The sequence below is a fragment of the Temnothorax curvispinosus genome, unplaced genomic scaffold, assembly GCF_003070985.1.
Source record: "Temnothorax curvispinosus isolate PA1 unplaced genomic scaffold, ASM307098v1 QBEX01004104.1, whole genome shotgun sequence".
Lineage (NCBI taxonomy): Eukaryota > Metazoa > Arthropoda > Insecta > Hymenoptera > Formicidae > Temnothorax > Temnothorax curvispinosus.
The window spans coordinates 676,225-703,397 of NW_020213884.1; the positions used below are offsets into that span (position 1 = coordinate 676,225).

At 40.7% G+C, this 27,173-nt stretch overlaps 1 protein-coding gene across 1 annotated transcript in view; it reads left to right on the forward strand.

The window, feature by feature from the left end:
- Positions 1 to 4,745: 4,745 nt before the first annotated feature.
- Positions 4,746 to 27,173, forward strand: part of LOC112453166 (probable nuclear hormone receptor HR3) — a gene marked incomplete at its 3' end in the record, with an annotated part of 61,533 nt that continues 39,105 nt past the window's right edge. The window contains exon 1 of the mRNA XM_025013752.1: positions 4,746 to 7,407. Coding sequence (XP_024869520.1) covers positions 7,203 to 7,407 — 205 coding nt within the window. The remainder of the gene's footprint in view (positions 7,408 to 27,173) is intronic.

Below are 27,173 nucleotides of genomic sequence, written 5' to 3' on the forward strand. Positions count from 1 at the left end.
TCTCTAAAAGGAATCTGGGAAACAAAGATTCATCGCTATCCAATACTGTAAGACAGACGGAAGAAGTAAGGCTGAGATATAAAACTAAGATGTAAAAAATTTATATATTTATGAGTGACAATATTAGAGATACCTATAGAATAATCACAGGTTTATGAATTCAATGATATCGAAGATGTTTGAATCGATAATTTTGATAAACTTGTCAATCGAAAGAGTTAAAAAGTGAATAATAGAACGAGACAAATGTACAAAGGTATAATATACAAATTTAAAAATGTTAAAACCGCTTAAAGAGCTAGCTTAAAGAATGAAAGATTTATAATACACGAGAAGTTTGTAGAATAAAAAAGGAATAAATTTAAAAAGATGTGAAATGTTTATGCAATTAATATATTTAACAGCCTTGCTCCCCAAGTCTTTTCCTCTAAATCTTTCGGAAATTTCGGTAGCCTTAAATCAAACAATTTGAAATTTTTCAGTGTTTCGACATCAAGTTCTCGTGATCGACGAGATCCAACATTCATTACCCCTTATTGCGTGCACGAAAATACGCGCGGTTATTCGCGTTTCCGCCCCGCAATCTGTCGAATTCGTATGCCAGCTTTGTTTTCCTGCGCTTCCTGCGCTCTCTCGGGCGCACAGGGTCGACGATCCTCCTCCGGAGGATGATTATTAAGCGCGGTCGCGTTGCGTGGACCTTCGGTAAACGGCCGCGGTTCGTGCAGCAAAGTGCACTGACCGCAGATAGAAACACGTGGACGCGGGCCGCGTCCGCCGGCAGGCGGCTAGAGGGTGTGGGAAGGAGAGGTCCGGGTCGAGGGGTGGGGTGTCGGGCCCCGGAGGGAGCTGGAAGGGCCCGGTGATTTTAACCGAGGCCTTCGCACCGCCGCCGTGCTCGGCTCGCCGCACCGGCATGGCAGGAGCGATTTTGCGAAACGCTTAACGAAGCACCGTGCCGCACCGTGCCGCGCCGCCGCTTGTTCGTTGACTCGCCGCCGTCGGTTGATTTTGTACATAAAAGATAGTAATGAGTAAGGACAAACGATACGCCTTAAACGATAACGGTACGTCGATTCAAACGGTAAAAGACATTCTTTGGCCTTTTAGAGATTGACAATACTATGGACTATAATATTGCTCGGAAACTAATCGCGAATATCTGGAAATAATAATTTGGAAAATGTAATTAAATTTACTAAAAAGTAATTAATATAAAAATAACATTTTTAGTTAAAAATCTATCTCGAATAAAAAAAAAATTAATGATATAATCTCTCGATATGTATTAATTAATTAATGTTAATTTCAATAATTAATTAATATCGAATAAGAAAGTAATACTTTAAAAAATTCATTGAATAAGGAGTGAAATCATAATGGAAGAATGTGTTTTACTGAATTACGACATCAAACTATTTCAGGTGTTATACAGATATACTTTTAATATTTTGAATCATATGATTATTATGATTCGACCATAATAAGCCGTGCGTGTCTCTGTCATTATATAAAACTTGAAAATAAATTAGAGACTAAATTAGGAGAGACTGATGAAAAAAAATTTCGTTATCCGAGCGCAACGTGAACGATTCGTTGCACGCGATGAGAGCTTATCAGGACGCGCATCGGCTCGCATAAAACCAAACATCCGCAAATCGGAATCGTACTCACGCACGCACGCGAGCACGCATAAAAAGCTTAACGGAAAACGGTATAAAACTAGCGGGAATCCACAATTCTAACCCACTCGCCTTGATTCATGCGGAAAGTCAATGGCTGTTTTGGCCCGATTTACTTCTACGAATTCGATCATGCGACGCGAAATGCATTTTTAAATCAAGTGTCGATTTTTATCTTTCGGTTCGATCCAATCAAATTGAGAAGAGAAGAAAATATCGTATTTTTATTAATGTTTTTTGAAAGGTGCTTAATAATTCTTAATAAGTAAAATTTTTTTTATATTCTGAGATAATAAATTTATCCTATTTACTAAATATAAATTATAGATTCAAATATTACTATAGATTGAAATATAATTTATAGATTCATGATTTTACATTTTATAAAATATACATTTTAATTTTTACTTTGTTCATTATAACAAAAGTATTTTATGTTTAACATTTTCTTAAACACTCCATACCATATGTTCCTTATATCTCTTTAAATTAATAATAAATCAGTTTATAAATTAATTATAGAATTATTCTTGTTTATTTACACTGATATAGCTTAATAATTTGTCACATTTCAGTGCCTAATGATTTTTGTAATTAAACTTAACTCAAGTTTTCGACCGAAATAAATCGAATCTAAATATAACAACACATATCGTTCCGGGACATCATGTTTGTGGACGAAAATAGAAGTTCATCCACGACGCGTCAAGAATTTTAATTTGGAATAGGCAGAGTTTATTATCTCCGCGCCAGAAGCGTGTTACCCCTCCTTTCTCCTTCGCCCCTTTCTCCGTTGTCCTTTGTACGCCTTCCTAACCACGCTAGTTCTCTATCGCTGTGACGTAATACCGCAAGGTCTTACGGTATCTCCGGCAAACGGGCCCACATTACGTGAGTATCCGTACACGCGACCCGCATATACGTAAGTACCTGCGTAGAAGAAGATCCGCTAACCGTTGCTTCTCGCGTATCCTTCTTCAAAGCTCGTTTGAATCATTCAGGTACAGTATCATGGATTTAAAAAAATATTAAAGAGAAATAGAGATTGTGTACTTAAAAAAGAATATTCATTTTCACAAAATTTTATTTTCTTACAAGCTAATAATTATTTCAATTTCTACATGTACCTACTCTTTGACAAAAAACTAATTATAATACAAAGAATTAATCAAGAATATTTTAAGAGTAATGAACGACAATTAATTTACATTTGATATGATTTATATTTATAATAATGCTTAAAGAAAATGTTATTTCTTTTAATTTAAAATACTAAAAATATATCAATTTAAGACAAAAAAATAATTTTAATATATAATAGCAACAGAAAGAAAAAGTATTTCTCCCACGTAATATATAATTCTGATGAAGCGCACCCCCCCCCCCCCCCAGTTCTCTCTGGATCAATGGTCGCGCCGGTCGCGCGGCGAGTTCATCGGCTGCTGTTGTTCAGCGATCGCATCGAGCGCGGCTGTCCGACAGGTGAGCGGCGCGGCACACGTACGCGCTTATACACATGTGAGATACAGTTAGAAGTACCGTTTCTGAAAATGCAACGGCTCGCGTCTCTGCGCCGGGCCTCCACCGTCCGTGCCCGGTGGAGAGGGCCCATTTCGCGCGCGGCTCCCCTCCGCGGCTCGCATCCCGGACACGGTTTCAATGCGAAACGGACACGCTTAAATCGCAGATCCATTCGAAAGGGTGTGCGATAACGGTAGCGCGATATTCGCCGAGCCGTTCGATAAAGGCGCCACGTAAAAAGATCTTCGAAGAAAACGGCGAATTGATTGTCGAAATTAAAAACTGGCGTTAAGAGATTTTATGGTTGTTTACTCTTCCTTGCCTTTGTGAATTACAAGCAAGTGCGGTAGACTTCTCTCTAAATTATCATAACAATTATGTAATAAAAATTATCATTGTAACATAATAATTTAACAAAAATCTCAATTATACAAAATTCTTTCAGCAGTATTTATCTTCAAGTAGAAAGAAATATTTCAGAATTTTTATGATTTTCGTCGAAAATGTGATGCCGTCTCTCTTTGCTCTGTCGATTATTTATTAACAAAAGCTTAAACATTTAGTAAGGAATCGTTACCCTCAGTGTTTAGATTGTGCCCGTCATCCGAATGCCCGAATGCCCGAAAGAAAAATGGAAAAAATACGGCAAATTATGCGCGGCAAACAAAGACAGCCAGCATCGTGCATCCTGTCCTATCGTTTATCAGGTTTATCCGATAAGACGAGCTATCCTCCGACGAAGTCGGGCTAGTAACGCGATCGAAGGAAGGGTAGCCAAGTCGCACGGGAGTCGCACATGCGCAACGTGCACCACCCCCGAATCGTCCAAAGGCCAGTTTACGCTAGTTCATCCACATTCATTGAAGAACTTCCGGCGCGTAATTTAACCCCGTATTTCTCTCTTTCTCTTTCCAAGCTACTTCAATATTGAGTATAATTCTATTTTAAATGAATATGTTGAAAAGTACTTTTAATATAAAAAAATGTTCAATATAAAAATGCTATATTTTAAATATCTCATTTAATTGCGATTCATCGCAATGGACAAATAAATTACGTAAGACAATGAAATACATATTAATAATATATGTAGAAGTGCAGTAATAAATATAGAACATTAATAAAATATAAATATAATACATAAATAATAATTTCTTGTATAAAGGCATAATATATATATAATACGAGTAATAATATATAAGGTAATAATATATTAATTTTCATGAAAAAATTCATTATACACATGCCTGGGGTAAGATACTGTTACATCATCATTACCAACAATTTTTATTCACTTACGTTGCTATTAAGCCTTCTTATATTACTTCATCCCTCTTGCTTATCTCCCTTTTGGACTATACATCACAACATAAATAATGATCTCAGCGTGAGGAAAGAGCCCCTTCCACCTCGTCATAAATATTACGCAGGGTTTGAAACTCCCCTCGCCTAGCTAGCGTAACCCGGGCGGGGTGGCGGTGGCGAGGGCTCCGGGGGCGCAACGGGGTTGCTCGGGGGCGAGTCAAGTTCTCGGATGCCATCTGGTGGTGGTCGGTGCAAGCAGGAGCCACTGGTGCCCCGTAAAGTGCATAGCGCCGAAACGAAAGGAAGGCAGGAAGAAGGGAAGGTTGAGCCCGGGACGAGAGGACCTGACAAGTCTCCTCCTCAACGAAATCTAACCCCGGGAGCGCGCGGGGTTACTCATCACGCGCGCGATATTCGTTCACATTGCCAGCGAGGAAAAAAAGTAACGTGCCTTCCTTCGCGACGAGAGCTGCGGAGCCCTCCGCTTCCATCATCGGCGATCACGACACGGGCGAGCACGATGTGAAACCACGAGGCGCTCGAACAAAATCCCGGAGCCTGTCGTGCTTTCCCGCAGGGATTATCTTCGAAAACGTTCGAGTGCATCAGCTTATTCCTTCCGACCTCAACTTCGATGATCAAGCAGACCTGGACACTTTGACATCTGACACGAGAAAACGCTTAAACACTGACAGAAGATGGTCCCTGTCGACGATCAACGGGGGTAAAGCATTCGCGAGGAAGATAACTACAATCGTATATACCTTCGATGATATCTGGACGCAACGAACGAGAAGTACGAGTGATTCGCGATGTGGGTGTCCTCGGCAGTGTGGTGAGATCGGTCCAGAATGTCAGTGATCGACAAAATCGACGAAGGGAAAGCATATCGCGGCACGGATAGCCATCGACGACCGATGGCAGCATTTCGTCGCGAGTGTTAAAAGTATCTTATCGCGTGCGAGGCTAGCGGTCGCGGTGGTGGCGAGATATCGACCGCAGCCGTCGAATTAATCGTCGAAGGTCGCGAGCACCGCCTCGCACACTTCGTTGCCCTTCGCTCAAGCCGATCGACGATCCGACGCTCGCCAAATCTCCATCCATCTCAATGAAAACCAAACCGATGACCATGATCCAACATGGATCTTCAAACATCTGCCGATTTACGGATCGCACGAAATCACGAGCTCCTTCTTTGAGCCGCTATCCGTTCTCTTCGATCTTTCTCGATTCACCTTTAATAGCGTAGATCAAACGATTCCCAATTCTAGCAATTTTTTAGAAAACGTCACTCGTGTTAGTTCGTCATAGTCATCACAAATAACCGAGCAATAAACAGCTTATGAATGAAAGTGAAGTGTGAAACTGTCCTCGTGCGTTCATCTTCTTTAAGTATGCCTGTTCGTAACTCACAATAGAGACCAGCCGATGCCCCATGCGCTGTACTTCGGCTACGCAACTTCGCAAAAGAATGTAATCATTAAAATCGATTCCAAACGTTACGTAATATAAAATCGATGTCAACACGAATACAAAATCGTTATATTTACGAACGATCGATCGCTACCGACAGCTCGACGTATAGGCTTCAAAGTTTTTCTTTCGCGTTTCGGCGATAGTGCCTGCACTTCCTTATCCACACGGTCGGACAGATCGAACTCGCACCGGGTCTAAGGACTACGACCGCCACGCTCCCTCGCTGTGTTTCGAGGCTGCGCGCGAGGAAACGCGTGGTTGAATCGAAGCGACCCTCTCCGAACGAGACCCACTGACCTATCGACTCGACGGGTTGCCACTCGAGGCCGTTCCAACTACCCCTCTTTCTACACTTTCTATCCTGATGTTTGTTTTTGTTACTCTTATAGCTTTTCGATCCAACCTACGACTTCTTGACTTCTCCCACTTTCGAACGCATCAAAAAAGTCACTCGCTTCATTCATAAGCATATAAATGACGCTTCTTCCTTTAATGTCTTAAACTAAAAACCGTTGACCAAGAGATTTTAGTGTGCACGGCGATACTAAACAATCCTTTAAAAATTGCCTCTTTGATTCCTTGTCATCACTTCCACGTCCCTTTTTGAGCTGACAAACCTGATCGCTTGGATCCTACGAAAATGAACCGAAGCAAATGTTGGATCGCACATGGCGAAAAATCGATCAGAAGCAGATGCACCGAGCTCGATATTCTTTCCGACATCGGCGCGTTGTGTCAACGTATTGCAAAAGCGTATCGATACGAGCCAGTAATGACGATCTAAGTGAACGTAACGAAATAGATAAATATTATCAATATAAAGCAACCAGTCAACGAAAAACAACAAGAGATTAAGAGTAAGAAGGAAATATTGCGCGCTTCACGAAGGAAGATGCTTTAAAGAGGTTTTCTCTTTAAACGCCGAGAGACAATGATTCCGACGAAGAAATGCAAATAAATCCCGCAATAATCCGCACATAAATATTTACGTATAGACGAGAGAGTATAATGGGATAGAAGTCCGAAGCGAGTACTCGAGTAATCTCGAAAGTGACTGACTCTATTCAAACTGACTGTCCGATTCATTCATCCCCATCTCGTTGCTGGCCTCAACGAAACGCAACAACAACGACGCTGTCTTCGACAGTCATCATACGTAGAGATGCCATAACTCGTATTAAGGTATTTTTACTGAAAGCAAATATCCGCGCGAAAAAAATGGCTGAAAGCGCAGCGAGTCCGGGCAACATGCATGCGAACAGTCCGCAACAGCAACAGCAGCAGCAGCAACAACAACAACCACCACCACAGCAGCCGCAGCCGCAGCAGCAGCAGCAACAGCAGCAGCAACAACAACAGCAAACGCAACAACCTCCAGATATAAGCAGTTCACAGCTAACATCTCCACCGATCACGGGAACAGGTATGACACTGACATACTGACAATGAATAAGAAAAATCGTGCGAGATTTTATTTGATTTTAATGTCTGCAGCAGTTCATTTTTTTTTGTTATTGCTAAATTGTAGAGAATCAAAAAATCAAGCAATTTTAATTTGCATTAGAAACTACAGCAAAAAAAAGAGAATGCAAATTATTAAAAATAATAATAGTGTTAAAGAATTAGAAATGTTATTTTATCATATACGCTTTTTATCAAAGCGCACAAAAACAAATGTTGAAAGAATAAAAGAAAAGTTAAGAAACTTTTTATAATATTTTTTAGATACGTTAGCTCCGATGTACATCTATATTATTTCGACGATACATCTCAATTCTCAATGTTAAATTGTATTAGTTAATTTTCAATTGTGAAAGCTTAGCTTAAATCTTCGCGGAAAAAGGACCAATCTTTCTCAAAGCAATCGTATCAAACATTTCGTGGGCAAACGTGCTAATCTTCTATTACTTATATGTCAGCCAAATGTTCCGTATTTCGAGCTGTCTTCTAAAATCGTTTGTATACCGTGTGAAGAACGGCTCCACGATCGGATCCACGATCTCGCTCGCGTAATCACGTAATCGCGTTGGCGTAACGCCGGGCCATTACTCCGCCAGCAGCACGCGAATCGCGCGGCGAGACGGAGCGGCTCTCGCGATGCGCCGGTACTCGCTCGGATGACGGGGGACGGAGTCGTGTATCGGCTGCGGCGCGGCGGCGCGGCAACGGCGGCAGCGGCGGCGATGACGGCGGCGGTGACGGAGAAAGGAGCAGCGTGCGCAACGAGCGAGAAGGAGAGAGCGCGAATCGCGTTAGCGGATCTGTCGGTCGAGTAACGGAACGCCGGCGAGTACCGCTAGCACCGGCTCTGACGCGGTTACCGGACACCGTTACTTCGCCGCTGCACGAGTAGCCCCCACGTGCCTCTCTCGTCATCCTCGTCGCGCTCGTTGGAAAGTACCCTCACGGGCGAGGAGAGGGTAATTTGATGGACACGGATATACGAAAAGATGGAGGTGGCCCGATGGGAAAATTCAACTTAGTTATGCAAGGAGGCATCGAGACGTGATCTTTTTTCGCTTTAATATATTGTTCGTCCTATAATATCTTCGTCCTATATTTTTGGATCGCCTAGATATCGAGAATTACAGATGGAAGAGTGGTTGAAAAAGAAATGAGCTTCTTATCGAAATCGACTTTTATAATTTTTGTTAAAATAAGAATGCGACTTACGCGCGCATAAGACGTGTGAGCGTTACAATTATTAAAATTTGAATTAGTAAACTAATAATATTGATTATATGCATTCACATTTACAAGAATAATTTAGGCTGTACTCTGATATTCACTATGCCAGTTGCTAAAAATCTATAATGCACGTAATGTGTGCATTGTAAAATCTATAAGCACTGACAATATAAATATCGGAATGCAGCTTTAATAATAATTAGCACGACAAAGTAACGCTGAGTTCTTCCTGTATAAATATTGTCAAATTCTTGGATATTTAAAACTTAAAATAAGTGAAGTTTTATTATTTTCCTTTAAAAGCACTGCCGACGGGAAAAGCTATTATAACCATGTGAAATGTTCAATAGTTCTATATTGAAACTGGATGCAAACTATTGATTTTCTTCATATATTTTAGACTGTTATTAGAATATCATATCCGGTTTCCACTCATTTTCCATGGACTACAAAAGTAATGGTTAGCGAAAGATAGAGATATTCCTTTTAATAGGTGCGGATAAATATTATACGTATATCAATTGCTTACAATGTTCTTTATCATGCAAATTAATATATACATTTAAACAAATCCATATTTATATATTTCAAAATTTTAGAAAATATTTCAGAAAACATTTCTAAAATTTCGAAATATGTTATATGTAATTACATTTAAGACGCTAAATATGCATACAGTTTAATGCAAACAAAATTTCCATCTATCAGACATTTAAAAGTAATCAACACTTTCTTGATAAGACTCATAAAACTATATTCAACGGTTGAATTTATATAGCATTCACCGCTACGTTTTATGTCTGAAGATCGTTTAAGCGTCTGTCTGTAGGATGTTGATGTAAATAATCGGCGTTGTGGAGTTAATATTAAAATATAACGGATAAAGAGTCGTACTACAGCGTTACATCAATATCGCCAGCCCGTCTTATATGACGCATTAGTACGTCAATAGTCGGCAACGCATTGATTTTATATGACGTAGCTGCACGTCAATGTGGTCGTTATAGACGCGTGGATTTTACGTGACACAGAGATACTTCTGCCAACGCCATTTAGCGGTAGCTAAACTTTTTTTTCTCCGTCTAGATTATAGCCATCAGCGTTATACGATGTACAAGGAAATGAGTAGTCGGTAAAATTACAGTTAATAGTGTTGCTGAATCCGGCCAATAATAACACATGTCAATAGTCGGAAAGTCTCTGACTATAATTATTACCAACAGCCTGGCAATTATCCGAAGATGATCAGGACGCGGAGAAAATTACCGTCCATTTAATCAGTGCCATCAAACGCGAGTAAACTTGCAGTTCGGCTTAACAGGCGTCATTAATCGAGATCCGCGATCGAGGAAGATCGCGATCACTTTTAAGATGACGTTTATGATGAAAGCTCGTTATCACACGCGGCGTTTGCCTAAACAATAATTAGACACATCGGAGAGCTCGAAAGAAACGTTGCGGCGGTAAAGGGCGTGAATACCGGTTACCCGATGGGTAATTTTTCCTAGTATAGTCACGACGATTACAACAAGGTTCGCGCTACCGTTTCTCGCGCGTTAAAAGCGCCGTTTTGATCGCGCGCGCGCGCGCGCACAGCGCGTAAAATTACCGCGTAACGGAAAAGGCGAGCTACGAGAAAACGTGATCGCGTGCGCGAGCGCGTCCCGCAGGTCTAGGGGTTAGGAGGTCGAGCTCCTTGTCGTTTTACCGTTCGTGTCCGGGAGAACTACCCAGCGCATTCCCCGACGGAGTTGCTATTATCGTTATTATTATTGTTAGCCTCAACTGTGCACCGCATCGACCGGCTCCGTTAACGTGACTGATTGCGAGAATGATGCGATTTAAACCTGACGGTAGCACGACAGGCTCTTGTCGTTATTGTCAGATTCGGATTTTTGCCGTTATTATTAATATTTTTTGAAAAATGGTTATCTTTTATTTTTTATCAATAATTTTGCTGACGTGCTCTTTTTTCCAAGAAATCAATTTACGTAATGCAACGTATTTCATCATTAAAAAATATAAGAGAATTTAATTGTAAAGACGATCTAATAAAAAATGTGTAAATGCACATTTTAATTAAACTTTTTTTTTAAATCTGTGTAAAAGAGATATTGTTAAACATTTTTTCTTTTGCCTTTTTAATGAAAAAAAAATACATCTTCAGATTCTAATTAATTAAAAAGTTTTTAAGATGTAAAGTGCCATTTTAGAATATTTTCTGAATTAGATGAGCATCACAATTATTTAATCGCAATCAGGGAAATTAAAAAAAACTGCTGTCATTTATGGTGTGTTCTCGAATTCTTCAATTTTTAATTTCAACAAATCATTTCTGTATGTAATAAATTAGGTATTAAATCACTCTCAATCGACTTAAATTATACGTGATAAAATTTTAATGTGCGACAAAGTCTTTTTTTTTTAATTTTTTTAAATATTTTAATCAATCACGTCTGTTTAACCCAGCATCATGTTCGTCTGTCGTGTGAGATTTGTGTCTTTAACGAGCTTAATCGAAACTTTACGCGGCAATAATGTCCGGCAGCGAAGCCCCGCATTACATAAATCGCAAGCGACCATGGCATGATCTCGACTTCTTCGTGTAAAATTAGTATCAGGATCTTTTTTTAAACACGTGAAAAATACATTTTTTATTATCATTTAAAACCTCGCATTTCTTTTTTGAATAACACAAAAAAATCTTGATTGCTTATTCATCTAACAAGTTACATGATAAAAAGTTTCAAACTTTTCAACTTTTTCCTCCTCAAATCTCAAAAGAAGAAAATACATAAATAAGATTTCATACATAAGCAATTTTATATTTTCTTTCTTAACTCCATTTTTGTCTGGTCCAGAAAATGAAAGCAGACGTAAAAGCTTTGGCATTTTGAAATTTAAGTTATTATAATAATCAAAAGTCTCTCAAGTTTTAATTCCACGTACTTAGATCTCGCAATCTTCTTAAAAAAAATATCACGAAACAGAAGATAATACGTGTTTCCTTTGATTTACTCTTACCTACGTCGCTGGCAGAAGCTCTCAAAGGCTTTTTTTAATTTCACCCGTCTCTGAATCGTTAAAAGGAAAATTTGCCACTGTCGAGGGCGAAAGAAAACTCACCGCCACAAATACATCGTCGGGCGCGTGGCTCTTCCAGCCCTTGCCGACGGTCTTTAAGTCACAGCCCGCGCGTCCGCTCGTCCTTTTTCTTCCCCCGGAACGTTCGTTCGACGGCTATCCCCGTTCGCGCGCGTACGCGCGTTACGTGGCGCGCGCGACGGCAGTAGGCCAAGGGTTCAACGACCTGCAGCCTTGCAAGGCCGGTCGCGCGTCGGCTACATTCGGCTCTGCCCGACTCGGCCCGACGCGCGACTCTAATCGACTGCCAGCGCTCGGACGGACCAATCGCGCACTCGATCACTCCGCGCGATTCTCGCGAACAGTATCGACTGCGTCGCGTTTGACGACTCGCCGCGAATTTATCGCCGACATTCGTTCTTACCGACGCGGCGGCCGCGGAGGAGCTGCGGGTTGCGGACCATACGGACACCATATCCGTTGCAAGAAATCTGCAAAATATGGTAATACAAGGAGATTTCGTATGATGAATATCATATACGTATACATATGTATGATGATATAAATATGATATATTATTTAATCTTCCAATTACTACGTTTACGCGAGCATTACTTCTGTAGTAACTCACGATATATCACTCATCGTTTACGCGGAGTAAATTATCGTAAAGTTACTACAAAATCCCGTTTACGAATTACGCGAAGGAAAATCCCGTTTACGCGAAGGAATTATCGTAAGTTACTACAGAAGTAACGCTCGCGTAAACGTAGTAAATGTAATATAACGATTTCAATTGAAGACAAATATTATACAAAACTAACACGACAATAAAGTACGAATAAGTCAATAAATATTTCTTTTGATTAGCAATACAAAAAAAACTTGATATGTATAAAAATATGTAACAAAAGTTTTTGGAAAGTAAGTATTTCTGCCACACCTTGGGCATCGGTCAATCCGTGTATCCACGTCCAAGACAATCGAACTGAGAGAAGAAAAGAGGAAACGTGCAAAACGCGGTTGTACGTTTATTCGCGCGGACGAACATGGACCTCTGCGGTGGAGAAGCGGAACGCAAGCGCTCGGACGAACACGTTATTCTCGCTCGCCGAACTGCGCGGCAAGCCGTTCTACTCACGCGAGTGCGTCGAATCGGAACGACGCACCGCCGGTTGCGAGAGACGGAACTTCCGATTGCGACACAGCTCTTCGCCGACAACGATCGCTCCTCGCGAGCTCGCGCGAGAGAGACGAGATGGCGGACGATACGTCGAATCCTTGCGCGGCGCGGTTCCGCTTCGGAAAATCGCGCAGCGCGGGCGCTACGGCCAACGCCATTCGCGAAAAAACCAAAAGGCACTTCAATCGTGTCGTTAAATCTCCGTATTGCTCTCTGAAAAGAGGCAAGAGCCGCATCAGAACAAGAAGTGTCGTTAAATCTAAATAAATATCAGAAATGGCGTGCAGTTTGTAAATATAACTAGTTTTTTTACTTTTATCTTGGGCACTCCGAGATCTCGACGAAGAATTAATTAACCAATCGCATTGGTCAATTGCCGAATTGCTTAAATACGATATTGGTCAATTTTTTCTCCATCCGAGATCTTGGAGCGTCATTAATTTCTAGTATCGTGGACACAAGGCTTTAGAAAACATTTATTTCAGGTGGCTTCAGGGCTTATTGAGCAGAATAGCTGACTTATAATTTTAAGACAATGTTTTATGATTTAAATGTTTGTTTTTAGTAACGCATAATACTGTTTTGTGTCTCAAATCTTACATATATATTGACACTTTATACACAAGTTTAAGACTTGAGATATAAGACAAGATTGAGCGTCCATTAAAAACAAAGATTTAAAGTATGAAACTTTGTCTTAAAATTATAAATCAGCTATACTGCTCAGGCCCTTAGGCGATTGAAACAGCGTGTAATTATCTTCGCGATACATCGATTGTCACGTTTAGCGTCACTCGACTACGTTCGGGACTCATCGCCGATGAGTCCCGAACAATGCGCTCAGTAATTTCAAAACACTGCTGACTGCAAACGGTTCCGGTGCGTTTCTAGTTAAACGAGGTTATGGTTATTTCGATTCGATACGGCACGTATTTTCAGTAACTTTTTGTTTGTTGGTGATCGATAGAATGTTACAAATAATCCGCGTTCATGGATCGTTACGCGATCTTTTACGAGAAGAACCAATTGGTACAGTATCATCCCGATATCCTGTGCGAGCTAACAACTGACACCGGGATGGTAAACGTAAACTCGACGTGGTTACGTTTCGCCCCTTCAGGCTATTTAAAAGTTCGATTATCCATGGAGGAGCCAGTCAAAAATCTTGTCTAACTTTAAAGCAACGTAAGAGGAAACTAGAAATTGCGTTATTATATTAAAATCATGCGTCTTGTTTGGTTTAACCTACAAAATTATTAAATATACACTAATTATACTAACATATGTATAATACCAGTACTCGTACCAGTAGGTACATTACATAATATTTTATTTTATCAAACCGAATAAATAACATTTACTTCGCCAGTAAATAATTAATCTAATTAACTCTAATTAGGTTAATATTTTATTATGTTATTATAATAATATAATAAATTTAAAGATACTTAAAATATGAAAATTACTTATTGGTTAATATCCTTTTTATTAAAATTTCTTATAAAATTAATTTGTCTTAGACATTATTCTATTTAATAAATATCATCCTCAATTATTCTATGTATATTGACACTTGTATTTTGATTTCAGGTAAGACCATTGCTTTCATTCTATGCGCATACTTGACGATCACCTTGCGGTGAGTATACTTGTACCTTACCAGATAAGTGATATTATCCAGTACACGGCCTGATAAATTACATGACAAATTCAAAAATCTATAAAACAGGTTGTAAAATGAGGAATTGACGATGTGAACAGTCTACGAATGCAATGATCTCTGAATAACTTATTAACGGATTAGACGATCGGCAAATATATGAGCACCACGATGCAAAAAACTGTATCGGAAATTCAAATTATCTATAAATGAACGCAACGATATATATGTGTAGTTAGTTAGAACTCGTAAAACAGGAGAGCGCATTATTATGCGGCTCGGAAGGGGTTAAGCAATGTGTTACGGTAGAAAAGATACGTGTCCAAGGCATAATATGTATGTGTATGTATATACACATATATATATATATATATTTATACATATATATATGAACATACACATACATACACAGTGTCGGAGCACACCCGCCGGCTTAGCCGGCGGCGTTTGAAAATAGATCGGGGAACGATAAAGTGCACCCGTGTCGGTGAGCTATCGAGGGTTTGCGCAATAATCGCAGATAGATTTATGCTAGATGGGATCGTTGTGAAAACGATCAACTCGCAGATCGGCGAGGGTGAAGTATGCTTAGGCAGAAATATCGGGTGATCGGCAGCGCCGATCTCTCGAGATATCGGGACGACGTTGACTGATCTAGTCGCTCTTCTACGCAATCAAATTTTGAAATGTTTTGACGCGACTTAAAAACTTGTTCCGAAACACACATTGCGTGCTTGGCTTTTATTTTTTATACGTCAAAATAAAATGACGGAGTATTTTGTTATATTTTCCTTTATTAACAAAAAGTTAAAACCTCATTTTAAAACATCGATACCTTTTAATAAGCTTTAATATAATAATTTACTTGTTATTTTGAAAAGAAAAGCGGTTAGATATATATTGTAATAATATAGCGACTGTTTTGTAAGTATAGAGTTATTATAGGAGGAAACGTTATAGTTATTAATTAGTATTAAAATTATTACAATTCGTAGGTACATCGTATAATTTCTTCGATAATCCTACACGAGAGTAGGTATACGCCTACTTCTTTCTTCGCACGCAAGTTGCGCAACTCATGAGAGAGCGAGAAGGGCCTGACTGACAAAAATGGACCCGCGAGCGGGTTATGGTCAGACCTGGACCCCGACCCAGGTCCGGAAACGATTTTGGTGCCGCGGGCGGGGAAAGCGAGGCGAGGCGAGGCTCTAGCCTGATAGACGTTTCTCTCCCTTTGCGCGCTCTCGCGCCTTCTTCGACAGCCGAGTTTGCGCTACCGCGATAGCCACCAGCTAAGCCCCGGGTGTGCATCGACACCATAATAAAGGGTGATTGAAATGTCGCGCAAACCCGCGGCGGAATATTTATCGCTGCTTGCACAGTAGAACGCCGTTTATTAGAATCACATTTATTGAAGTCGTTCCGTGTCAAGTAAATTGGACTGCCGACAGCGTGCGGTTGTAAATCAGTTGAGCCACCGTTTTCTAAGAATCTGTTTTTCTCAGGTGTAAATTCACCAGATAATTTGCCACGATACGGACAGGCTTTTTTTTACAGATTTATAGATTCTACATAGCATAAATTTTATTATATATATTTTGTTTTGCATTTTTTAAATATCAGATTTATAGTTTTAAAGAGTGTTGATCCCATATTACTTTTACTCCGCACACATTATATAGATTTGTATTTTAGATCATGATTTTTTAATCTTAAAAAACAATGATATGAATAATTAACTTTACAAAATTCTCCTAATCGTATACAAATTTTAGGCAATATTATTTTATAAAACATAGACGTTGCATATCTTTACTTCGCGGATCTTTGATTGCATAGTCCTTACCTATCTTTACTGTTCATTTGAATCATTTTCTTTTATACAACTTCATTCCACAGGACGCAAAGCAAAGTTGACGAAACAAAATTTTGTACGCGTGTATCACGAATCAGTCGTCGGCGTTTTAGCAGCTGAGAGTGACTCGGAGCGAAAGAGAAGGAGAGAGAGAGAAAGACCCAGATTTCATTTTCGTTGATGAGCTTGGCACCGGTCCAACTCGCCTAAATATATACCACCTTTTTCTCCGTCTCTTTCTCTCACCTTCTCCTTCTCGTTTTCGTCGGAAACGGATCATTCCCAGTTCGCGAAACTAGCGGAAAAGCACTACCGAGATTTCTCCTAATACGAATTAAGGTAATACTGAAATGAGAAAGATTACAGAATGCGCGTAAATTTATTTTATATAACAGTATAAGAAAAAGCTCAAGAGCAAATTGCAAACGTCAAAGATTTCGATTTCAGTTTAATTTGTACACAAATACATCTCAATTGCAAATAAATATACTAAAATGATAATGAATGGCCGCTGCCGCTTACGAAGATTTTATCAATATCAACTTTCGCTCTCTAATAGGACGAACACGAGAGACGTAGGAAAAAAAACGAAGGATCAATATTTCGAATTCACTTCGCGCTGCGCGAAAGGCGGGCGGACCCTGTTCGCGCAACGGTATTCGAGGGGAGACCGCTTGTCAAACGCCGCCTCGTTGTCGTAACGTAATTTACGACGGAGTCCGCCGCTGGAAATTTCACCTTACAACTCGCTGCGGGTCCCGCCGAAAGAGCGCGATGAACCCAAAATGAGAAAGCAAACTGCTCGTGCAACCGCGTGCGCACGCCCGATTTCGGCGGTTACATTACGCCGTTCGCCAGTTACGAGTCGCCGGCTTAACGGAGTCGCTTTACCGAAGAAAACGCGGCGCGGCTCGCGAGACTTTCGACCTTGGGAATATCGCGCGCGAGTTCGATCTGACGGCTTTTTCAACGAGCATGGTTACTGCGCTCCAATAATTCGCGAGTAGACACGGAAAATAATTCTCGCGCGAAACGAGTTCCTGTATTTCCTATATACGATTAAACTTTATACGCGGTGCGCTGCCGGTGATTCTACCGTTCGGCAGCGACAAAAGCTCGACAGAAATGAAAATTGAATATTTGGTGAGAAACGTACGAGAAAAATGTTACTTTGATGAGTTTAAAATGTATGTTTTACGAGAATTTAATGGGAGGCCATTGTCTGTCATAACTTTTTATTAAATAAGTCATTGAAGTGCAAAATATACATCGTTCCTGTTAGTTTACCCTTCAATAGCCGTCAAGTATTATTTCTTTTTATCGCTGACTTTAACTTTTATATTTACTACTTCTTGCCAATATATTGCACCCCGAGAAGAATACTATCGCAACTAAAAAATATAGGTATTTTTCGGAGAGAGGAAAAACAAATTTAATTTAATTTCCCCAGGGTGCGATACGTATTTCGTAATTATTTGATAATTTTGATTCTTAGAAAGAGTTTTATCCCAAAATCTGAATCAATCTGCCGTGCATAAACAAACGTGGTTAATTTACTAATGCAACTAACAGAAGTCGCGTAAACGTTATCAGGCAACAACTTGGTCCCAGAGTGGAAAGTTTCCTTCGGCTCTATTCCAGCAGCATCGCGTCGCAAATTTGCGGTACTTTCACGGCGCAATTGCGCCATCGCGCAAGACGCGGGCGATTCCGCGGCTGGTTTTCGGCGGGCGGGTTCACGACGACGAGAATGACAATGGCGTCGCAAAAGTTCTCGCACGCAGTCGGTCGGTGGTGGGTGAAGCGTACTCTAACGGTACATCCCTGCGCGCTTTCAGCGTGGTCTACCAACCTACTGTGCCTACCTACTACCTATCTACCTACCTACTTACTTACCTACATACCTACACACACACACACACACACACATCCTTCGCTCTTGCGGAGAGCCTAGGCCCGCATCGATCGCACGTATATGTATAACGCGTGCAAGCCTATCGATCGCGTTGCCCCGACTCGCCTCGTCGCCTCGCCTTCTTCCCTCTCGCGTGGAGAAAAAGCGAAACGAAAAAAAACTCCCTCGACCACCCCCACCTTTCTCCACCTCGATCGCAATGAAGAACACGAGATCCCACCACCCTCGTGTGTCACGTTGCGCCTCGGTTGCATTATGTTTACACTGGGGGTATCGCAACGACACCAGGGGGTTGCTACTCCAAGCGGGACGTAAGCCACACCGTGATATCTAGGCTGGTCACGAAGGAGAGTGTAAGTTATTATTGATACGATGAAGTCGACAGCTGACCCCCCTCCCCCGTTTTCCTGCTCTCGCGCTTCACCGAGTCAATTTCCTTTCTGAATAAGTTTCGAGTTGGTAAACATTTTATTTAGGAGTTTTGAACTTTGTTAATTGTCCGTATAACTAAGATGCATAAATGTCCTTTAATCTGCTTTTAAGATAAAATATATGGCATCTTTCGACAACATTTAATTATGCCTTTCTAAGAATTTAATAAGTGTCTTGCTGTATCATCTCAACTTAACCGCATTAATAAAAGAAGCAAATGAAGCAGGTATAACATATTCTTATGAAAATTGAGACTCGTCTCTATAAATGATTATTTTTATCCTGTTTATTTACAGTACATTTAATATAATTTTCAACTGATCTATATATAACTTCAAAGAGAGCCGATAAATAACTTTAAGAGACTATATGCCCGCATTATTCCCTTCAATTACAAATGCTGTAGCTATTTAATTAAACCAACTCACAAAATAACCAACTCGCCAATAATATTAATTACTAATTATTACGTGAATAATTACATTATATAATAATAGTAATAATAATGATTACCGCCCTCTATCTCGCAAGTTATTTAAATATTTCAAAGAAGAATTAATATGGGTAAAATATATCAAAAGGAAAGATGTTATAATAACAGGATTTTACATGATTCACGTGAATGCTGATAAAATTCTCAATTTAGAGTCTCGACTCGGAACCGCAACGTCCTCGGCCGTTCGATTCGTCACTTTTTTGTGTCCGGTTTTAAGCCGCATTGGGTCATTGACAGTGGATGCGCGTAAATAACTGTAATTTGTCGTTTCCATCACAGACGAGATAACCGGTAGACGATTGCGTCACAAGTCTTCTGCCAAACCCGCACGACTCCACGCCCATGTGGCCGGTGGAACTGTGAGAATTCGCATTAACAGTAGTACCGTCGTCCGTATAACAGTACATTGTTGCAATATTGTGTTATTCTTCGTTGACCCATTCACTTGTCACATTCAAAAAGTTTTTAATGAGGTTGAGAAAAAAATGGCACGACCTATTTTTTTTATCATTATTATTACATGAATTACTCATATGCAGTCATTATTTCTCGGTCGCGAAAATTAACTTTCCAACGCTATGTTTAAATTATAATGATATAAATGCAATTGTGATCGTTATGATTCATAAATGACGTCTTTAACTGCATTTTTTATTATGTGTCTTCCTAATGAGTATATACAGAAGAAAAAGTATCAAAATGAAAATGGGAGTTAGCAGCCACTTTAATGTTTTATGGAATATTTGCGCATGTTAAACCTAGCTACAATAATTACATATTAACCTAATTTTTCTCAGAAATGTGCTTAACATGGAGCTCTATTATCCGCGAAATTCATGCATTCGCAACGTTACATAAATATTTCCGTGTGCCCCGAAGGGCGAGATACTTTGTAATCCGAACGATCCGAATCTGAACACAATCGACAGCTCTTCCGTCCCGCGCACAATATCGGTTCGATTTTTTTTATATATCAAATTTTAAGAATTCCGGTTCATTTTTTTTCACGGCCAGATAATAGGAACCCTCTTCCCGTTCGGGCCGATCGATTCGATCGCGCCGCATCTTCCCACGTACCTGCGGAGAAGCCGTCATCTGGAATAATGCGCGAAACGACAATGAGCTTGAGTGGGAGGGAGTGAACGACCTAACGGTGCGATATCGAGTGTCGCGGATGCTTTTATATAATCATCGGGAAAAGGTTCTCTATATTTTTCAGTTCTAAGGAACTAAGTGGGCTACGCCTAAAAAACGCCGATATAACAATGCCATGCAACGCTAAATTTAAAATATTAAAATTTAACTTGATATCTGGTATAATTGGACAAAGTACGAAAATACAAAGGTAATTTTGTGGAAATACGAAAATATATATGAGTACAAAACTACGTAATGAATGTGAGAATAAAGAACTATACCTAGAGCAATTATTTAAGAAAGAGAGGAACGAGAAATAGAATACTTATTGAGACAAGAAAGATGATAGAATGAAGCACTTTAAGTAAAAAGGCCAGCAAATTCAAAGAAGAGACGTTGAAACGGCGATTGCAATTTATTTACACTATTTACAGCTATGGCAATTATTCGATTTTTTTATCATTAGAATCTACATTATCAATTTATGTCTTAAAAATCCCATCGACGCTCGTTATTGCATTTCTTCTTCTCTTCCATATATCTCAGTGTGCGATTCATTATATAGACGGCGCTTGTTAAAAATATTCCACGTTTCAGTCAAGTTTATCAGCAATCTTTTTAATTACTGTATTAATCTTAATTTATTTATTATATTATTCATTATATTAACTTTATATTTAAATGTTAAGAAGTCATTAATTAAATTTCAACTCTTCTGCTCTAACTACGGAAGATAATGAAATTACTCTGAGCAATTCTCTTCATTATAAATTATAACTTCAAGTAATTAATTTTCGTTATTATTTTATATTATTTTGACACCTATACATCTTAATATATGAGAAGATAACAAGAAATATTTTCAAGCTTGAAACGACACGACGAAAGACGTTGCTCCAAAGAAAGTTTACAATTTTCTTTGATGGAAAGCTCAAGGTGTAATCTGCGTCCAAAACCAAAACGACGACACGTTCAAGTTTAAATGTCTGGGACTGCTAGTTCAATCTTCATTCGCATAAATCACCGATAGCTTCTTGAAATTCTCATCAGCGTTCAGTTCCCGATAGCCAAACGTTAATTCGGATCGCGGCGCTCCGACTACGGGATCAGGATTCACGATTAGCCTCAACGGTGGCACCCGGATGACGACGATGTCTTTCCGTTAAGCGAGTAACGCCTACCTCGTTGCGGCGGCGACGAGGACGACGACGACGACGGCATCCCTACCAATCGATCGCTTCTAGGATCGATCGTGGCACGGTGAGTGCGTGCGCCATCCTCTGTAACCGGCCTCGCTGCTCGTAGACAGAAAGTAAACGCTTTTAACCTCCTCTCCATTTTCCCCTCCACCCTTTTGTCACATATATGTGTTACATTTACGAAGGGATCGTTATGAAATCATCGTTTATTATATTTATTAGCACGCAACGAAGAGCTGACATAATCAGGACGTCGGGTTAAAAAAACGTTGTGTTTTAAACGGAGTTTTTACCAATGGATTTAAAGAGTCTCCGATTGTTTGATTGTATTAACACGCCCTAAGCAGATTGCATAATCAATAATTTGATGGAAATAATCTTCTTCCAGATCAATTAGAGATGTAATCCTCTATAACGAGTCATTCTTATCAAAAAATTGTAAATATATAGCATACATAAATATGGAAATATTAAATCGTCTAAGTATCTGTAATATCTAAAAATTAGATAAAAGTTTATCACGATCGAAAATAGCATCAGAATTTATAAATTGGTATCCGCATTAGAATCTATAACTCCCCTAATAACCTTTTTCCTTTTATGACATCATGTTGCAATGATGTAATGTAGCATATGCATGCATCAGAACTTCTCAAGCTGAAACCCCATCTCAAAAGCATATTATATTTTTATTGTGTTCTGTTCACCCTTTGTAATCAGGACAGTTAACATCGAAGGGAGGATTCCTTACGATCAGAGCATCGTCCGCGTCCGTGCGGAAGACTCCGGAAAATATCGAAGGGAGCACGGGCCGCGGCTCGACCTACCCCAACGCGATCCTGTTTACAGCACCAACCCTACTACTCTTTTCCTCTCTCGCATCTCTTCAGTCTCGACTTATCTAAAAGCCCTCTACCTTCCGCTCCTCCTTTCTCACCCTGCCACCCCATTCTTCTCTTCCGTCGTGAGAGTTTCCTTACTCGCAACGCGCATTCCCTCCTTTCCTCCTCCCTCACACGCCCCCCCGTTCCTTCCACCCTTCCCTCGGCCTCCCACTTTGTGGCCCTGCGCACCGAGCCCTCCTCACCATCGCGCTCACGCTTTCTTCGTCTCTCTTACTGTCTCTCTCCCTCTCTCTTCCACCGACTTGCAAACGCGAAAGACCGACAAAGAGGCATTGATAGAGCGGGGAACGAGAGAGGGAACGAGAGAGGGCGAACGGTGGGGCTGGCTCTCTCTGGTCTTGCGCGACGCGTACCAGTCAACCCAGAGCCACGGTCGCGCGACAGCCACGGTGCCCGTTAAAGGGATCGTTCGCAATCGACACACAGTCCGCGATTTCCCTCAAGTGCCTCGCGGTATATCTCCCGGTCTCTCTTTCTCTCTCTCTCCCCGCCCCCTCTCCCACACGAGCACCGTGCGCGTCGGCCGTGCCCGTTTCGGAGTGTGACCCGCGGAGAGTGTGAGCCGCGTGCGTTCTCCAACACCGCGGAGTGTTGGACCGGCACTCTCCGCAAAGTGCAACCGCATCACCCCGCACCGCGTCGCGTCGCGTCGCGCGCTCCGTGCGACAGTCGCGGGGAAGAGAGGCAGAAAGAAAAAAAAGAGCGAGTGCGATCTCCGAGTGGCCCTCCGACACTCCGCGTGTCCACCGCGATCGGCCCCGCGATTATACCGCGTTCGCGAAGAGACCGATGGCACGCGGCGAGCCGGGGCCCGTTCTCGCGGTTGCTCGGCCCGCGGCCGCGTGCGGCCCTCGCGCGCGGATAGTCGGGATGCGGAGGGGCTGCTCGTGACTGTCCGCGCGAGTGTGCCAGTCGACGCCCTGCGAGCGGACCCACGGAGTATCGGAGTGCCGTAGGTGGACGACATCGACGTCGTCATCGTCGTCATCGTCGTTCTCGTTCTCACCTGCCACGTATTTGCAGACGTACTTGTCGTCGTGCACGTCGTCATTATCCGGCGGCGCCGCGACGAGAGGGAAAAAGAGGAGTATCGACGTTTTCTCGGAGTGCCGGCGCCGGGGTGCCACCCCTTGCGCGCGGACGGACCGCAGCGGCCGGCCCGCACGGGCCGCACGGCGCGTCAGTGAAAGTGAGTGATGCGAGCGCGTCCGCCGACGACGACGTGGAGGTGGGGGAGGAGCGAGTGCGACTACGGGGCGAGCAAGTGTCACCGCGACTTCTTCGGGGTTGTTTTTGTTTCCTTGTGATATCCCGAAACTCGCGTCCTCGGGGATTGCCGCGACATTACGGAATTGCTCGGTTGGATGAACGGCGACGCAGTGGTGGGTGGCAGGAATAATCCTTATCTCTCGGCTCGTTTCGTGCAGATTCACCCTTCCCCGAAAGGGTGACTATTTTGAAAAAAAGCTCACATCGGTGCCAGATAGCGACGTAAAAGTCGATCTTGAGGGCGGATGCCGCAGTTATCTTTCTCGTCATTGAAAAGTTTGTATCGTGTGCTAAACAGGATTACCATGTTTCCATTTAGACCACGATGAACAATCTCACATCAGTATCCTCTATTATAGAAGTCTCGAAATGGTTTAAATAGATAGATTCTGTGCACGTTACTTTGGCATAATAAAATTAATTCTGTCATATTCTTATATATATAAATAGTTGTCTTAAGCTGGTTATTTTTTTACTAAGTTGAATTTTTTATTTAACACTTACTGTGTTCGACTTTTATTTAAGCGATTGGAAAGTCACAAATGAATTTTACAACATTTAGCACTGGATAGTAGGACAGTCATATTTAGCGCTAGGTGCAATGGAAATATCGGTTTAAGATATGAAATAGAATTATCTTTTATACAAGAACTCAGGATTTCGTATAATATCGCGAAAAAGGATGATTTATTCCCCGGTATCTAATGACGCACGAATCTCAATTAATGAATCTCTTCTCTCTCACGAAAAAATTCAGCCGACTAAAAAAAGCTTGTTGATGATAGAATATAATAGAATATAAATGATGTGCTTTTCATTTTCGCGTCATCGATCTTTCCACAATTTTTCCCTATTCTCTTATATATATGCTCGAATATATATATAAGCATTTACGATTTCGCGACATTTACACTGCTTTCTCTCCCTCTCCTCTCTCATCGTTTCTGTCGCTCTTTCTCGCTCTCCTTCTCGTTTTCTCGCGCCCACTCCAGCATTTATACCTCCCGGTTATGGATATTATTAAGTAATACCTACATCGCACGCACGGCGATACAGACGCGCGAGTGTGTGCATGTATGTATGTATGTATATATGTGCGCGAGCGCATGCTGCACGCAGGCGAATGGAAAAGCGCGGGTTCTCATTCCGGCGATATCTCGCGTTCGCGAGGCTATAACCAGAGATTTGCTCCTTTCTCAAAAACGCGACTAAATAAATTCTATTAGAATAGCTAGCTAAGAACATTTCAATGTATGATAATGGATTGTCTCGCAGATGAAAATCAATACGAGAAGTACACATATAGGGTGTCCGGCGTATTTCGTGTTATAATTTCTAATTCTTGTTCTCGACTTGAATTCGAAATCGTATTTCTCTTTTGATGAAACTTTTTCGTAAATTTTTTATTGCACGTGTATCTTGACTTTTGCCTTTTATATCAAATATTAAATTTGCCAAAAAACAAAAAAACTGTTCGATGTAAAATCTTGAAGGGAATTATTGAAAGGTTATCGATTTGTTACTCGGTAATTAGGTTCTGAATCCATTACAGTGTTAAAAAATTATACGGCACCAACTAGGCGCGATGGAATAATTTACATGGTGTAATCATAAAATGTATATTAGAAGATAGACTATTCCCGTTGTTATCTACGCGACGGTGTCCTCGCGAGGCGACCGGAAGTACACTCACGTGACGCGATGGGACGAAGACGACGATAGGAAACATAAAATTACGTTATATGCGAAATGTCTTAAAATGTCGAGTATCGAAATCGTCTTATTTAATTAAATCTTCATTAAAAAAATTAGTCGCGCGTTTAAAATTTAAGTGAAGAATAAAGTCTCGTTATTGATCTCGAATTCGATCGATCAAATTGATCGATGAATATCGATTTATTCAAGAACTCTTTAATTTTAAACGAACTCTTAATCATACAGCGAATTTGTACAAACACTTTCGTAATACAAAAGTTGGCTACAAATTTGTCACATGCACATACACGTACACGCTAATAACAATAATAACACATATATTATTTTATTCATTATTGATGTCATATTATGTAGCATTTAGTAGTATATGCGCGTGAATTTATTTGTGGTTAAAAACGTATCACGTTTATCGTTTGAAAACTGTCTGAGGAATCATTTATTTACATAGATCAAGTTCGATGTTTCGCCGACTGTTAGCTTTACCGAGTGCATGAAATAAGTATTCAATAAGTCGTCTTTCTTAGGTCGCCAGGTAGAAATAAGCGCGAGTCGCGTGCACACGGTCGGGTCACCTGTGCATTTCTTTCTCTCTCTCTTCTTCTCTCCCTCTCTCTTTCTCTCTCGTGATAATAGCGATGCCGTAATAACGCCACCGACACGCTCGTGCCAGAACCGAAGTACATGCTCGATGTATACGACCTAAATAAGATGCGATGCCCCCCCAGGGCGAAAGTAATTCACACGCGCGAACGGGAGCTCGTGCGCGCACACGCCGTACTTCACCGACTTTTAGGCCTTATTTGCTGCACAGTTCTGATAACATTTGCACCTTACTGCATCTAACTTCACTGCTAGCACATACGGCGACTTGGATGAATAAAGCCAATCATGACTGTAATAGTAATTTATTATTAATTTTATTTATCATGTTATGTTAGTTTAATATAGCTATTAATGCTATTACACGTATCTCTCTTTGCATTACATATAAAAAAAAATTAAAATATAAAAACGTTAATTGTATAGTAAAAAGATAATTCTACAAAATATAAAAAAATAATCGCACAATTGAAATCATCGATATAAAATGTAATAACATATTATATATTTTATTAAATTTTAAATATTGTTGTATTATAATAAAATTATTTTCATTGGAATTTTGCGCACATAAAGCTTACCTACCTTATAACTATTGTTATTTTCCAATTAAGATTTAATCATGCTAATTGAGGACTGAAAATTAAAAATAAAAACGTATATAAAGCATTTTATTTCGCAATTTAATTATTATTAAAATTATATAATTGGCTTAGGAGCAATTTACATATATTTGCCTCGTTCCGGTAGACAACGCGATCTCTTTGCTGATCGTGGCGGAGATGCGCTAGACGCTATGCTAGATGCTAAAGCGAAGGAGAGACAGAGCGAGAAGGATAGAGATTGAGAGGGAGCATCGAGTCAGTAGGCTAGTGGGAACGTAAACCGTACGTACGGTACCGCGAGCCCTCTCCCTCTTTTCCTCTATCTCGTACTTTCCGCCTTCCTTTCTCTTCTCTCGCAATTTTCTCCTTCCATTGTGATTCGTCCACATCAAAATACACACACACATCCACTACCGCTCAAAAGTATTTGCCACCCCAGAAAAAA